The 13,970-nt window shown below is 42.6% G+C and overlaps 1 protein-coding gene across 1 annotated transcript; it reads right to left on the minus strand.

Annotated features, from left to right (window-relative positions):
* Window positions 1–1,296: 1,296 nt before the first annotated feature.
* Window positions 1,297–2,281, minus strand: LOC109218308 (transcription repressor OFP2-like). Its single transcript, XM_019382662.1, has one exon. The coding sequence runs from the start codon at window positions 2,182–2,184 to the stop codon at window positions 1,345–1,347; it is 840 nt and encodes a 279-aa protein (XP_019238207.1). The 5' UTR covers window positions 2,185–2,281; the 3' UTR covers window positions 1,297–1,344.
* Window positions 2,282–13,970: the final 11,689 nt, after the last annotated feature.

A 13,970-nucleotide genomic window follows, 5' to 3' on the forward strand; every position in this document is an offset into this window, starting at 1 on the left:
CTTAGGTGGTTTGGTCATGTGAGTAGGAGGAGCACAGACGCCCCGGTGAGGAGGTGTGAGAGGTTGACATTGGAGGGCCTACGAAGAGGTAGAGTAGGCCAAAGAAGAGGTGGGGAGAGGTGATTAGGCAAGACATGGCGCAACTTTAGCTGACCGAGGACATGACCTTTGATAGGAATGTATGGAGGTCGATGATTAGGATAGTAGAGTAGGTAGTCTAGAGTGTTCATAACAGTAGTATTGGCACGCAGTCTCGCTTTCTGTTGGTAGTAGGTTTTTATGACTAACCATTGCCTTCTTTCATTGTTGATCACCTTACTGTCTTGTTGTTTTTATTCTGCTTTTATATAGCTTTTTGGTACTACGCCTTCTTGTCTATATTTCCATTAGTGGTTATGCTTTCCTGAGCCAATAGTCTATTGGAAACAACCTCTCTATCTTCACAAGGTAGGGGTAAGGTCTGCGTACATACTACCGTTTTCAGACCCCACAGTGTGGTGGGATAATACTGGGTATGTTGTTGTTGTATAGTAGTCATAGTTGATACTCCCTCCGTTTTAATTCCATAAACTTTATTTTTGAAATAAACTTAATTTTGAAATAAGTAAATCATTAACTCAACCAAATAGGAAAATAGTTTATAAGTGATGCTATATAAAGGGTGATGGAGAAAATTTGCCGAAAAAAATCAATTTGTGAAAGTGAGTGCAATACAAAAGCCAAGAGATAAAAATACTACTATTACAAGAAAATTGTTTCTTTTCTTCCACCTTTGAGTTGAGTTTTTTGAGAAAGCTTTCAACACAATATTTTCATTCAATTTTCGTTGATCAAAGAGTTGATAGCAAGGATCGGTATAGCTTTAATTTTCGAAACGAGACTCTTTTTCATCAGGTACGTCTTAGGTCCTTCAATCTTTGCCATGTAAATAAATTTTAAACACGAAAAGATTTTCCTAAAATTGTTACTGTCTTACGTTGGCTGTTACCAACACCTAAACGCCATTCTACACTCTTTTGTCATCATGAAGATACTGACATTTTCTTTTGAGTTTTTGTTCTGTTAATGTAAAAAAGTGTTTTTATCTATTCCGTTGATTTACAACAACATACTCGCAACAACTTTTTCAGAAAAAAAAAAATGTTATAACCAATTAGAAAAGTTCATTTTCTCTTTTAGCGTAGTATATATAATTTTAAAACTTGTCCTTCTACCTTCATGTAATGTAACCAATTCATATTGAACAGGGTGATAGGAATAAATGAGTACTCTGGAAGTAAGATGAAGCTAATCAAAGAATCAAAAGAAGAAGTGTATTTTACAAGATTTTTACAAGGAATGAATTTACAAGTGAAGGTCAGACCAAATTTGTTCAAATGCCTTGATAATAAGGTGATGATACTCATCGGAGTTCAAAGAAAGATAGCAAGCAAGAAGATGTTCCAAGTCTTTTGATGCTTTAATATTGTTTTCCACAATCATCTCCATCATTGATTCTCTAAAATCCTTTTGAGGATCAAATGAAGCCTTCACTATTGCAAAGCTCCCTGATGAAAAGCTCCTTCTTTTTGACTTTGAATTTTCTTTTTTGGAGACACGCTTTTTTGAGGATGACATGCTTTTTCTGCCATGCCCTTGAATTTTCCCTCTGAGTTTCACTCCAGTAGACGATTTTCTGGGAGCAGAATTTTCTCTCTTAGTGCTAATGCTTTCTTGACTTTGTTGCTTGCTATTATGGGATTTTGCTTTTGCTGGCTTTGTGAGAATTGGAGGAAGGTCAATTTCTGAAATTATTTCATTCATGTCTATGATTATATCACTAGTTGAAGAACTGAAGTAAGAAGTTGACCAGGAGGCAAGACCATTGGAATCAGATGGAGATTTAAGCAAGTCCAATTCCGGAGAGGGCTTGTAAATGGTCACTCTTTTGCTTCTTCTCTTAGATGATTTTCTTGGTTGATCAGGAGTTTTGAGATTTGCAGGAGAATCGTCAACTCTAATAGACTCCGTAGCATAATAAAAGGATGATCTTGGTTGTGAAAATTGTGTTTTTTGCATACTAGAACAAGGGGTTTTCTTCTTGGAGGCAGAGGGTTTATGGGGTTTGGATTTGCTCATGTCTCTTAGCTTGTAGAACCAAGCATTTGGTAGCATATCTGAAAATCTAAATTTGTGATTCCCCATTAAACAATACCTCTCTTTCTTTCTTTCTTTCTTTCTTTCTTTCACTCAGAGATGGTTGGTTTAAGACTTACTTCTAAAGAATGAAATGTTGTGTAAAATAAGCAGATAGAGGAGAAGATATATAATGTTAAAATAAGGTAGGGGTCCCTTATATATTGATAAAGTATGGCACGAAGGGCAAGTGGAGCATGAGACACTTGAGCCAGCTTTTTATAAAAATGCCCTCTCTTTCATCATCACAAACTGCATAGTTCTTTTTGCTGTGCACAAGCCAGTTATTTTACTTCGTTACACTTCAAAAACAATCACAAAATAAAAAATAAAGAGTTTAAAGACCTCTGTATGCAAATGTTGAACTTTTTTTTTACTCAAGCAGGCTACTTTAAAGGTAACAACCCCTAATTAGGAGAACTAGTAACTTAAGGAATAGGCAAGTAGTAAAAGGTTAAATTGCTTGATTTCTAAAATATTATATTGTCAACGGGAGCAGATCTATGTGTATACGGTCAAAATCGTATGCCTCCGATTTGTAGGTTCGAGGGTCCGTCATGGGCCCGAGTTCGGGAGAGGTCGAGATTCCAGACCAGTGGACAAAAATCAAGCTCGAAGATAAAGCGCAATGTCTGGGGATAGGAGTACGAGGAATACCAGGCCCGAGTATGCCCGACTCCGAAATAGTACCGTTATGGATTTGTACCAAAGCAAGCTAGATTCCAGCCACGTCCCCAAGGTCATGGCGCGAATCCCGGAATAAGATTGTACGATTCTGTACTAGGCGGTTAGACAGCTGTAACAAAAATATTCCCTACTGTAAATGGAAGTATTCCTTATTTAGGGTTCCCCTATTATATGAAGGGGACCCCAATCACTTGTAAGATCATCTGATCACTGAGAATATAGTATACTCTACCTTTTTCGTCTTCTTTTCATCAGCATTGTCCAGTAGCTCTATTGTTCTTACTTTGCTCTTATACTTGTTCTTATTATACCAAGCCTACCTCGAGGTCCCTGTGCTCGGGGTCACTGCTGTTGAGTAACATTGGTTCAATTCACTTTTCTCCTTCATTTTTACTTCATATTTCTTGATTATTAATTGGTATTGAATTAAATCATGTATCTTTAAAACCACAAATCAAATTTAATTGTTACTCGTATTTTTTGAGGTAAACAGTTTGGCGCCCACCGTGGGGCTAAAGATAATAGTGATTATTTCTTTACTGATTCTCGTTACACACGTTATCTTTACACTTTTTCTTGTCAAGGTCTTTTGATTCTCAGGCTTAAGCATGTCTAGCACACAAAACGCACCTGTTCATGACAATGAGGATCCTGGAGAAAACAACAATGTAGGGGTCGGTGTACCACCAATAAACTCTGGGGAAGTGCCAAACATGGAACCAGTTATAGGGGTCGGGTTCAGTTCATCTTAATAGGATTTTGGCCAAGCCCCCGAGGGATACGAACAGGGAATCAAGATCGAAAAGGGAAAGGTATCGACCGTATATCGATCGAAGGAACCACAATTCAGGTCGAAATGCTCCTCGGAACGATCGGAGAAACGATCAGGGTCAAAGTTCTCGGGGACTCGTAAATGGAGATGTATTCGATAAGCATACCGATCCCGTGGAGGCTCCCCGATTATCAGAGTACAACTTTAGCGTGGATGCATCAGGAATCGTGTCGGCTATTGGAAAAATCAAGACACCAAGTGGCCCAGGCCTATACAAATCGATCATTCTCAAAGAAACCCGAACTTGATGTGCAAGTATCACGGTACACATGGACATATGTAGCAGATTGTTGGAAGCTAAGGGAAGAGGAGGCTCGGCTGTTCAACAAGGGCCACCTTCGAGAATTTCTAAGTGTTCGGGCTAAGAATCACTTCAGGGAGAGAGACGCAAGGAAAAATGAGCAAGAAGAACCAAAGCATGTGATCCACATGATCATTGGCGGAGTCGATGTCCCTCAACGACCTGTGTTCAAGCGTACCAAAGTATCTATCACCAGAGAAAAGCGGACTCAGAGCTATGTGCCCGAGGACGTATTATCATTCTGTGAGGAGGAAAGGGAAGGCATATCTCAACCTCATAACGACGCCCTGGTAATCTCTACCCATTTGAATAAAATTCAAATTAAACGTGTTTTAGTGGATCCAGGTAGCTCGGCGAACATAATCAGATCCAGGGTCGTGGAACAACTCGGCCTACGAGATCAGTAGTACCTACATCCCGGGTCCTGAATGGCTTCAACACGGCAAGCGAAACAACAAAGGGAGAAATCATCTTGCTGGTAAGCACAGTCGGGGCCATACAAGATACAAAGTTCCATGTCATCAAAGGCAACATGAGGTATAATGCGCTCCTCGAGAGACCGTGGATACACAACATGAGGGCAGTGCCTTCAACTCTTCACCAGATGATGAAATTCCCGACAGAGGAAGGAGTGAAGACAGTTCACGGAGAGTAGCACACCGCAAAAGAGATTTTTGCAATCGAGGAAATGCCCTTGACCTCGGAGAAATCGAGCACCAAAGATAAGCAGGCGGCTAAATATCAATCGCAGCCCCCAGCCTTGGCGGAGTCGGAACAACAGGTAATAAAAGACGAAGAGGACTTCCTTACTCCTCGAACCTTCATCATTCCTGAAGAGTCCGACGCAACCAAGTCAACTATCGAGGAATTAGAGCAGGTCATACTTCGAATATCTGCCCGAGAGAAAGGTATACCTGGGAACGGGATTAACCCCCAAACTCAGGAAAAAACTCATTCAGTTTCTTATTGATAATATGGATTGCTTTGCTTGGTCCCATTTAGATATGATAGGGATTCCACCGGAAATCACCACACATCGGCTGAGCATCGATCCCAGGTTCAAACCGGTAAAGCAAAAAAAGAGACCTCAGTCCGAGGTAAAACATGCCTTCATAAAAGACGAGGTAACCAAACGTCTTAAAATAGGATCCATTCGGGAGGTAAAGTACCCCGAGTGGTTAGCTAACGTAGTAGTAGTTCCTAAAAAGGGAACAAGCTTAGGATGTGTGTAGACTATAAGGACCTGAACAAAGCATGTCCGGAAGATTCTTTCCCATTGTCGAACATCGACCGAATGATCGATGCCACGACTAGCCACGAGACCCTAACTTTTCTCGATGCCTACTCCGGGTACAATCAAATTTAGATGAACCCGGAAGACCAGGAAAAGACTTCATTCATTACTAAATTTGGAACTTATTGTTACAACGTCATGCCCTTCGGGCTTAAAAATGCAGGAGCAACGTACCAACGCTTAGTTAACAAAATGTTCGAAGAACAGATAGGTAAAACAATGGAAGTCTATATTGATGATATGTTGGTTAAGTCCCTGCGCGTAGAGGACCATTTGGCTCATTTGAAGGAAACGTTTGAAATTTTGAGGAAATACAACATGAATCTTAACCCGGAGAAATGTGCCTTCGAAGTCGGTTCGGGGAAATTCCTTGGCTTCATGGTGTCAAATCGAGGTATCGAGATTAACCTCGATAAAATCAAGGCCATCAAAGATATCAAGGTTGTGGATAGCGTGAAAGACGTGCAAAGGTTGACGGGTCGAATAGCTGCTTTGGGTCGGTTCATTTCGAGGTCATCAGATCGAAGTCACCATTTCTTTTCCTTGCTCAAAATGAAGAAGGATTTTGCATGGACCCCGGAATGCCAACAAGCCTTAGAAGAATTAAAGCGGTATTTGTCGAGCCTGCCTTTGATTCACACCCCGAAGATAGATGAAAGGCTTTATCTCTACTTGGCAGTGTCGGAGATAGCGGTAAGTGGGGTACTGTTTCGAGAAGAGCAAGGTATGCAATTTCCTGTCTATTACGTGAGCCATACTCTAGGAGATACTGAAACTAGGTACCCTCACTTAGAAAAATTAGTACTTGCATTGATAAGCGCATCTTAAAAGTTGAAACCATATTTTAAATGTCATCCTTTATGTGTATTAACCACTTACCCCCTTCGAAATGTTTTGCATAAGCCCGAACTATCGGGTCGATTGGCCAAATGGGCGTCGAGCTTAGCGGGTATGATATCGAATATAAACCCCGAACGTTCATTAAGTCTCAAATCCTAGCTGACTTCGTGGCCGATTTCACGCCAACCCTTGATCGCGGCCTACTCCGCACTACTAATTAAGTAGCGAGAGAGGGTCGGAGCAACTTTTACCCGATTTAGGGTCGGGATCGATATCCACAGAGAGCTAGAATTTGGAATCGAGTATCTATCTAGTGTAGAGATGCGTATGTATTCCAAATTACGCTTCTAACATTTTTGGGGTTTTTGTTTTACTTCTACTATTTATCAAACTACAAATGGTAAATGCAACTAGATTAAGCTAAGAGTTATAATGCTACGGGTTGTTCAAATGGTTTAAAAGGCACTAGGGTAGTGACTTCTGCATAGGTGGTCAATTGACGGGTACTTGAGTCTAAGGCACGTTTGACATATTTGGGGAGTATGATATAACCGTTGCACGACTTTACCCACTCTACACCTCTCGATGGTTCGAGTGATTTTACCCGAATTGACTTTCTCAAGACCAATTGGGTATGCAAATTTGCACGAGCAACTAGGGTTCAAGTCGGGTATTACTCTCTCGAGGTTTAACCCTTTAATTGGGGCTATCAATCTCTTGAGTACGCCCCAATTCCTTGTTGGACCAATTTCGGAGGCTTAGGCTCTCTTTCTCAAGAAGAGCTCAAGTCAACTAAACACAAACTAGTGTTTGCAACCACTAATTTAGCAATTAAATATGAAATTTGCTCAAATATCAAACACCCATAGTCAATATAGCCCTAAAATTCAAGACCCCTCAATTACCCACACTAGGGTTGAGCCACAACTCTAGCTTATGGGTCTAGCTACTCATATTTAAAGAAGAAAAGCAAGAAATAGATGAAGAACAATTCATATTAATTAATTACTAAGATAAAATAGAAGATTCAATGTTGAAATGAAGATAATATTGCCCAAAATAACTAAGAAAACTGAAGTCACGAGCGCAGCTACCAGTCAAATCTATCTGCTTAACCTAAATATGGAAAAGAAGCTATTTATACTAAGCTGACAATTCTGGACAAAAATGCCTCTGCGGGGTTAGTGCGTATCACTCAAAATGGACTGCGGTCCACACTAGGGCTTTGGACTTGACAAAACTACTCTCTGAACTTGGGCATTGCGGACCGCAGAGAATGGACTGCGGCCGCGGAGGCTTCTAGTGCGGTCCGCATTAAATGGACCGCGGACCGCATTGACTTGACACTTGGAAATTGCAACTCTCTGATTCTCCTCACTGCGGACCGCAGAGAATGGACTGCGGCCGCGTTGATCTCAGTGCGGACCGCGCACTGCCTCTTTGCCTGGAGATCATGCTCTCTGAATCTCCTAGTGCGGACCGCACAGAATGTAGTGCGGCCGCACTGGCCTTGTTCTGCCTGAGCTTTGTCTTGTCTTAGTGCTTAGGCAAGTTTCACTCCCTTTGAGCTGATCATTGACATCTTGTCACTTTGTTGATCAAACCTGCAATCAAGCACAACTTGTGAGCCTTTTGGGACTATTTTGTACGAATTTCCAATCAAAACATAAGCAAGAAGGAGTATAAAATGTATCAAAATCACTAGTTATCAACTCCCCCAAACTTAAGCTTTTGCTTGTCCTCAAGCAAACAAAATAAGACCCATCCCTTAAGGGAAAATCAAAGAAAATTCAGCTGACCTAAAGTAACATCAACTAGCCTCAATTGGGACTAACAATTGCCCTTAATGCAAATGAATCATTAACAACTTTTACTCTTTGAAACACCATGGATTAAGTTCGACACAAGAGCATCAAGAGTTGACTCAACACATCAAAGAACTCTTTTCTATTACTTCGGTCATTGTGGAACCCAAGCTCACACATCCTCAACTCTCCCTGAGCAAACCTCACCTTTAGAATAGTGGCACTCAGAACGAGGTCAATGGAAGTTCACTCATCTCTCTCAAGAAAAAGTCACAAGTCTGGCTCTAGGTACCATATGCTTGCCCCTTATGTGAGTATCCACTAATGTAAGCTTCATTCAACTCAAGATCATATAGGGCTTTTGTAGAGACATTGTGCAGGCTTTTGGTTCAGGGTAGGAAATGTTTTGGTCTAAATAGGTTCCATCTTCCCTTAAGCACTTCTTTTGATTCGTTTGGCACACATTCACTTGACTCTTTGAGTCATTTCACTTCTTTCTAGGGGGTTAGAGAGACACACTGTCACTCTTTCTTATGCATTTCAAACATTTTCTCCTTTTTCAACTTTCCATACCTTTCATTCTTTGCTTTTCGTGAATCCCTTTTGATTACTTTTCACTTTGAACACTCTTTTTGTCTTTTTGCTTTTCTTTCTTTTTTCATTGCCTTTCCTTTTCTTCATTTTTGTGCCTTTTTACCACCTTGTTGCAATCCTCGTCTCTCCCCCCAAACTTATACTTTTGCCATGTGCTAAAGGAAAGATTGGGTGCCAAGAGAGGGTATCTTTTAGAACGGGTATAGGCTTGTATCATGGTTCTTGAAGGAAAAAGGTCTAAGGCTCAAAAGGGTTGACTAGGGATCTTATCATTGGCAGGTTATGGATGTGTTTAACTATCATTTGGACCAAGGAGAGCCTATAATCATGTCTCAAGTCAAAATTCACTTAGGATTTCGCCTCAACAAACATTCAGGGCAAGTTCTAGACCAATGGCTCGGGACTTGGACTTACCATGCGATTACTCACCACACAAGCTAGGAGATTGCTAAAGACACAGAGTCAGGGGCCCACAACGACCTTAGATAAGATTTGAGCACACAATGGTCCCGAAAAATCACTTGATGATTATCGGTCAACACAAGAGTCTCAAGGTCACGACTTTCACCATCCTAAACACAACAATTTGTTTTTGACCATAAGATCAAAGGCAAATGTGCTAGGCCCAAGTGAAGCTTTGATTGAGCTACCCTTAACTACTAACTACTAAAAACAAAAAGAAAAACAGACTCAAACCCTTAAGAAGGTTGTCACGCCATCCATCATTGGGAAGAGCCACCCGGTTCACACAACACTCCACCTTTGGAAAGAACCGTGGCATTAAGAAAACCAAAGGTTTATTGCTAACTTTCAAAACAAGAAGCTACGAATCACAAATAAGAAGCTAAGAACAAAAAATTTGCGGAAAGTAAAATGAATATATACAAGAGGGGATTTGTCGAATATACAATAGATGGGATGAATATCTACAATGTAACATAACTTTATATAGACACCCAAAGTAAAATAGAAGTGTGAGAAATGTAGCGAAATATTAAAAATATATACAAACCAAAGATGAAAAATAAAGAAAACATAAAGAATATCAAATATATACAGTCATCCGAATGAATCCATGAAATAAAAAGTAGGGCCTACCCCCTCAAATGAAAGCTGACATTGTCCCCAATGCCAACTAAACAAAATAAGCATCAAAAGAGAAAGGAAAAAAGGATATAGGGACTCCCTATGGCCTGTCTGTCTGCATGGGCTCCTGAGTGGTCCCAGGGTCCTCACTGTGCTCGGGAACCTCAGACTGGTTCCCGGTGGCCTACTGCTGTGCTGCTGGGACCTGGGCCTGGAACTGGACAGGCTCTTGAAGTGCATCCTGTGGCTGACTGGAGGAAGCCTCTGGTGGGTCGGCCAACTGGATGACTGCATCATCCGATCTGGGAATCATCCTCCTCCTCTTGGTAGGCCTCTGAGAGTGCTCCGGCTAGGGATCAACTGCTGGTACTGGGTCCTGGAGCAATAAATCTAAAGGCAACTGATCTGCCTTCAGTCTATCAACATCAGCTCTCAGCTCCTTCACGGACTCCTTGGAGGCTCATTTTTTCCTCAGCTTCTTGTGCTCCCTAGCAAGCTCCTTGAGAGACTTGCTATTTGAAGCAACTGCATCAGTAAGCACCTTCTGAGTGTCGAGGATTTTCTTTTGGTTGTCTAGTATCTCCTTGAGAGCATCCTCTATCGACTGGGGAACCTGTGGGGGTGGAGGTGCCGACTGAGCCTTTATCGTAGTAGTCAAGATGGACAACTTGGATGATGCAGTCTGCATCCAGTTGTTGATACTATGAAGTGCCTGGCTCAATCGGTGGGCAGTGATAGGATGAGCACGGGAAGATGGAATCTCCGGGTCCGCTGAGGTGGATGGACCAGGAGGGATAGCAATGGAAGTAGAAGCAGGCTCAGCAGGAGTCACTACTACAACTGGCTCTTCAGACTGGCCAGTTGGAGCAGTAATCGTACTCTTGAAGTTCTTGCTCTTGGGGTTATCATCCCCCTGCATGCTGCACCAAGAAAATGGGGCCTTCGCTTTGACCTTGATGACGAAGGGCCTCTTTTCCACTTTCAGATCCTGGAAGTACATAGTGAGAAAACTGGGGAACGGGTAGTTTCTGTCATGCTCAGCACTCACAATTGAAAGTATTCTCGACATCACATTCCCCACATTGATTGGGTACCCCGCCATGATCAAAGCCACCAACACTGCCCGGTGAAGAGGGAGGGTGTTGTCATGAGTAGTCGGGTCCAGTCTGCTGCACACAAACATTTCCCACCCTTTTGCCTTGAAGTTCAAACTACGTCTCAGAATCTTGACGCCCGCAGTCAACCAATCAGGGGTGGTACCCGGGATTGCCAGGTATTGTGCCAACCATGGACGAACCTCCTCACCCAATTCAATTTTTGCCATGTATAGGGACTCATCCTCCTCATCAAAGCCAAGGTAATCGTTGATCGTCTTCCCATCAAATAACACCTTCAAGTTCCGCACCTTGGTCACCTGTGTACCCTTTTTGATGTGGGCAACGTTGGCGTAGAATTCTTTGACCAAGTGCTCATTGGCATCCACACAATCAGACAAAAAGTGCGCCCAGCCAACTCTCTCCCTAAACTGCCTCCTCACATTGGGGTTGTGAGGTAGCAAGTCTCTATCTACGAAACTCCTCTCCGGGATCAACTTCCTCACCGGCCACCATTCCCGAAATTTATGGTATGCTACTTCACTGACGAACCGGTCCTGCACAATCCTCCGGATTCCTAGTTCTAGCAATACACCCCACCTGTGGTTCACCTCCTTCTCCTACTTCTTCTTCTCCTCCTACTTCTCATTGCCTCCTACTGCACCCTCTCCAGATACTGAAGCTGTGGGAGAGGTGGAGTATTCCCCACTACCTTCACCTGAGCCCTCAGACGACCTAGAAGAAATATTCACTGACGCTTGGGCAATGGGGGATGCTGGAGGTGTGTCTCTTAGCCTATACCTCTCCAGCCAGTCAGGGATATGTGTTGGTACTGAGTCTGAAGATATCTCCCGTGAAGGCTCGTACTCACTCCCCAAGGAGTGGGAAGCAGCTCTATCAGCAGCTTTCATCAACTTTCTTGTCCTTTTAATATTTTCCCGGACTTGGGGAGTGAGTTTTATCATTTTCTGCTTCCCTCCCCGGGAGGATTCTCCTCTGCCTGGTTGTTTAGTGCCTTTACCTCGTTGTCTCACCATTGTCTGCAAACACAATTCAATTGAACTTGTTAGTATCAGTTGTAGCAGTTAAGAACAGAGTTGCAGAAATGGGAAAGAAAAATTGCAGACAAGATGCAGAAGTCACATAGTGCGGACCGGACAAAATGGTGTGCGGCCGCACTGGGGTCACCGCGGATCGCACAAAATCAACCACGGTCCGCACAGAGGTGGGGTTCAGACTACCCACTCTCTGTATCTAGGCAGTGCGGACCGTACAAAATGTAGTGCGACCGCAGTGCCTGAGGTTCAGCAATCAGAAGTTCATCAATGCCGTCCGCACAAAATGGTATTGCGGACCGCACAAGGGCACCACGGACCGCACAAAAACGACCGCGGTCCGCACTGAGTGCCCAACTGTGGCACTAAATTAGGGTTCACGTATTTTTTATTTTAAGCCTAAATTTTCACCTAATTAGTGCCCCTACATGTTGCCCAATGTATTTTAACTAACTAAGTCTATTTTAATCAAAAGATTAACTACCCTAACCTAATCTATGGAAGAAAATACGGGAAGAAGAGAAAGGAAAGCAAGAAAAACAAAAATTAAAAGAAATCAATAAAAGAAAAACAATTAAAAAGGAGTGTAATGGTACCAGATGAGAGATGAAATGAAGCTAATTAGTTCCAAACAGTTAACTACGAGCAAAAAGGGACGATGAATAGTGCTTGTATTAGTTTCAAGAGTCAGGATTCGAAAAGGGTAAAAGGAGGGCCTCAGGCCCTATTTATAGAAAAGGACCTGGGGCCCAGTCTCACCAACCAGTGCGGACCGCACAAAATGGACCGCGGTCCGCACTGCTCAACAATTACCAAGCTTGAGGAGGCAACGCACTGCGGTCCGCACAAAATGGACCGCGGCCGCAGTGGTCCACCGCGGAGCGCACAAAATATAGTGCGGCCGCAGTGGCAAACTTCAGAGAGTTTACATATTTCACCCTCACCAGTGCGGTCCGCACAGAATGTAATGCGGCCGCACTGGCAACTTCAGAGACTTGACACTTTTCTCCACTATGTCCTGCACTGCATCTACACAATCTGTAACATCTCACAACCAGTTAGCCCAAAAATCATCCCTACACTACAATGAAAATCAAATAAAAACAAGAAGAAAAACACATGGGTTGCCTCCCAAGAAGCGCCTGATTTAACGTCGCGGCACGACACAAGTTACCATCACATCATTTGAAATGAAGGAGTGCCACCACGTGGCTGTCATCAATTTTTCCAAGATAATGCTTGACCCTATGCCCATTCACTCTAAAAACTTTCCCACTTTTGTTCTTTAAATCAAGAGCACCAAATGGGGTCACACACACTACTTCAAATGGTCCGCTCCACTTTGACTTTAGCTTTCCCGGAAACAACCTTAGTCGAGAATTGAATACGAGCACCAAATCTCCCACCTTGAACTCCTTGCCCCGAGTATTTTTGTCATGAAGGTATTTCATTTTATCCTTATACAGGGACGGACTAGAGTAGGCATGGAATCTATATTCGTCAAGTTCATTGAGTTGCTCCCACCCGAAGATTAACAGCTATATCCCAATTAAGATTCAACTTCTTCAAGGCCCACATGGCCTTATGCTCTAACTCCACTGGTAAATGACATGCTTTCCCAAACACCAACTGGTATGGCGACATACCAATTGGAGTCTTGTAAGCAGTTCGGTAAGCCCATAGAGCATCATCCAACTTTTTAGACCAATCGGTCCTATTGGCATTGACGGTTTTGGACAAAATGCTCTTGATCTCCCTGTTGGACACTTCAACCTGGCCACTTGCTTGAGGATGATAAGGCGTAGACACTTTGTGGTTGACACCATACTTGGAAAGCAAGGCGTCAAAAGCTTTATTACAAAAATGTGATCCTCCATCACTAATAATTGCACGAGGAGTGCCAAACCTTGTGAAAATGCTCTTCTTTAGAAATGCAACCACACTCCTAGCTTCATTGTTGGCAAAGGCACAACCTCGACCCATTTTGAGATATAATCAACCGCTACAAGAATGTAGGTGTTTTCGCACGCGCTCACAAATGGGCCCATAAAAATTGATACCCCATACATCAAAGATATCCACTTCTAGAATGGTGTTTAAAGGCATCTCATCTTTCTTCGAAATACCGCCCGCTCTTTGACATTGGTCACACCTTTTCACTAAATCACTTGCATCTTTGTACAAAGTTGGCCAATAAAAACCACAAC

Source organism: Nicotiana attenuata, unplaced genomic scaffold (genome assembly GCF_001879085.1).
Source record: "Nicotiana attenuata strain UT unplaced genomic scaffold, NIATTr2, whole genome shotgun sequence".
NCBI classification, from domain to species: Eukaryota; Viridiplantae; Streptophyta; class Magnoliopsida; order Solanales; family Solanaceae; genus Nicotiana; species Nicotiana attenuata.

Coding starts and splice junctions, on each gene's coding strand:
- LOC109218308 (XM_019382662.1), bottom strand. CDS start 2,184: ATGGGGAATCACAAATTTAGATTTTCAGATATGCTACCAAATGCTTGG.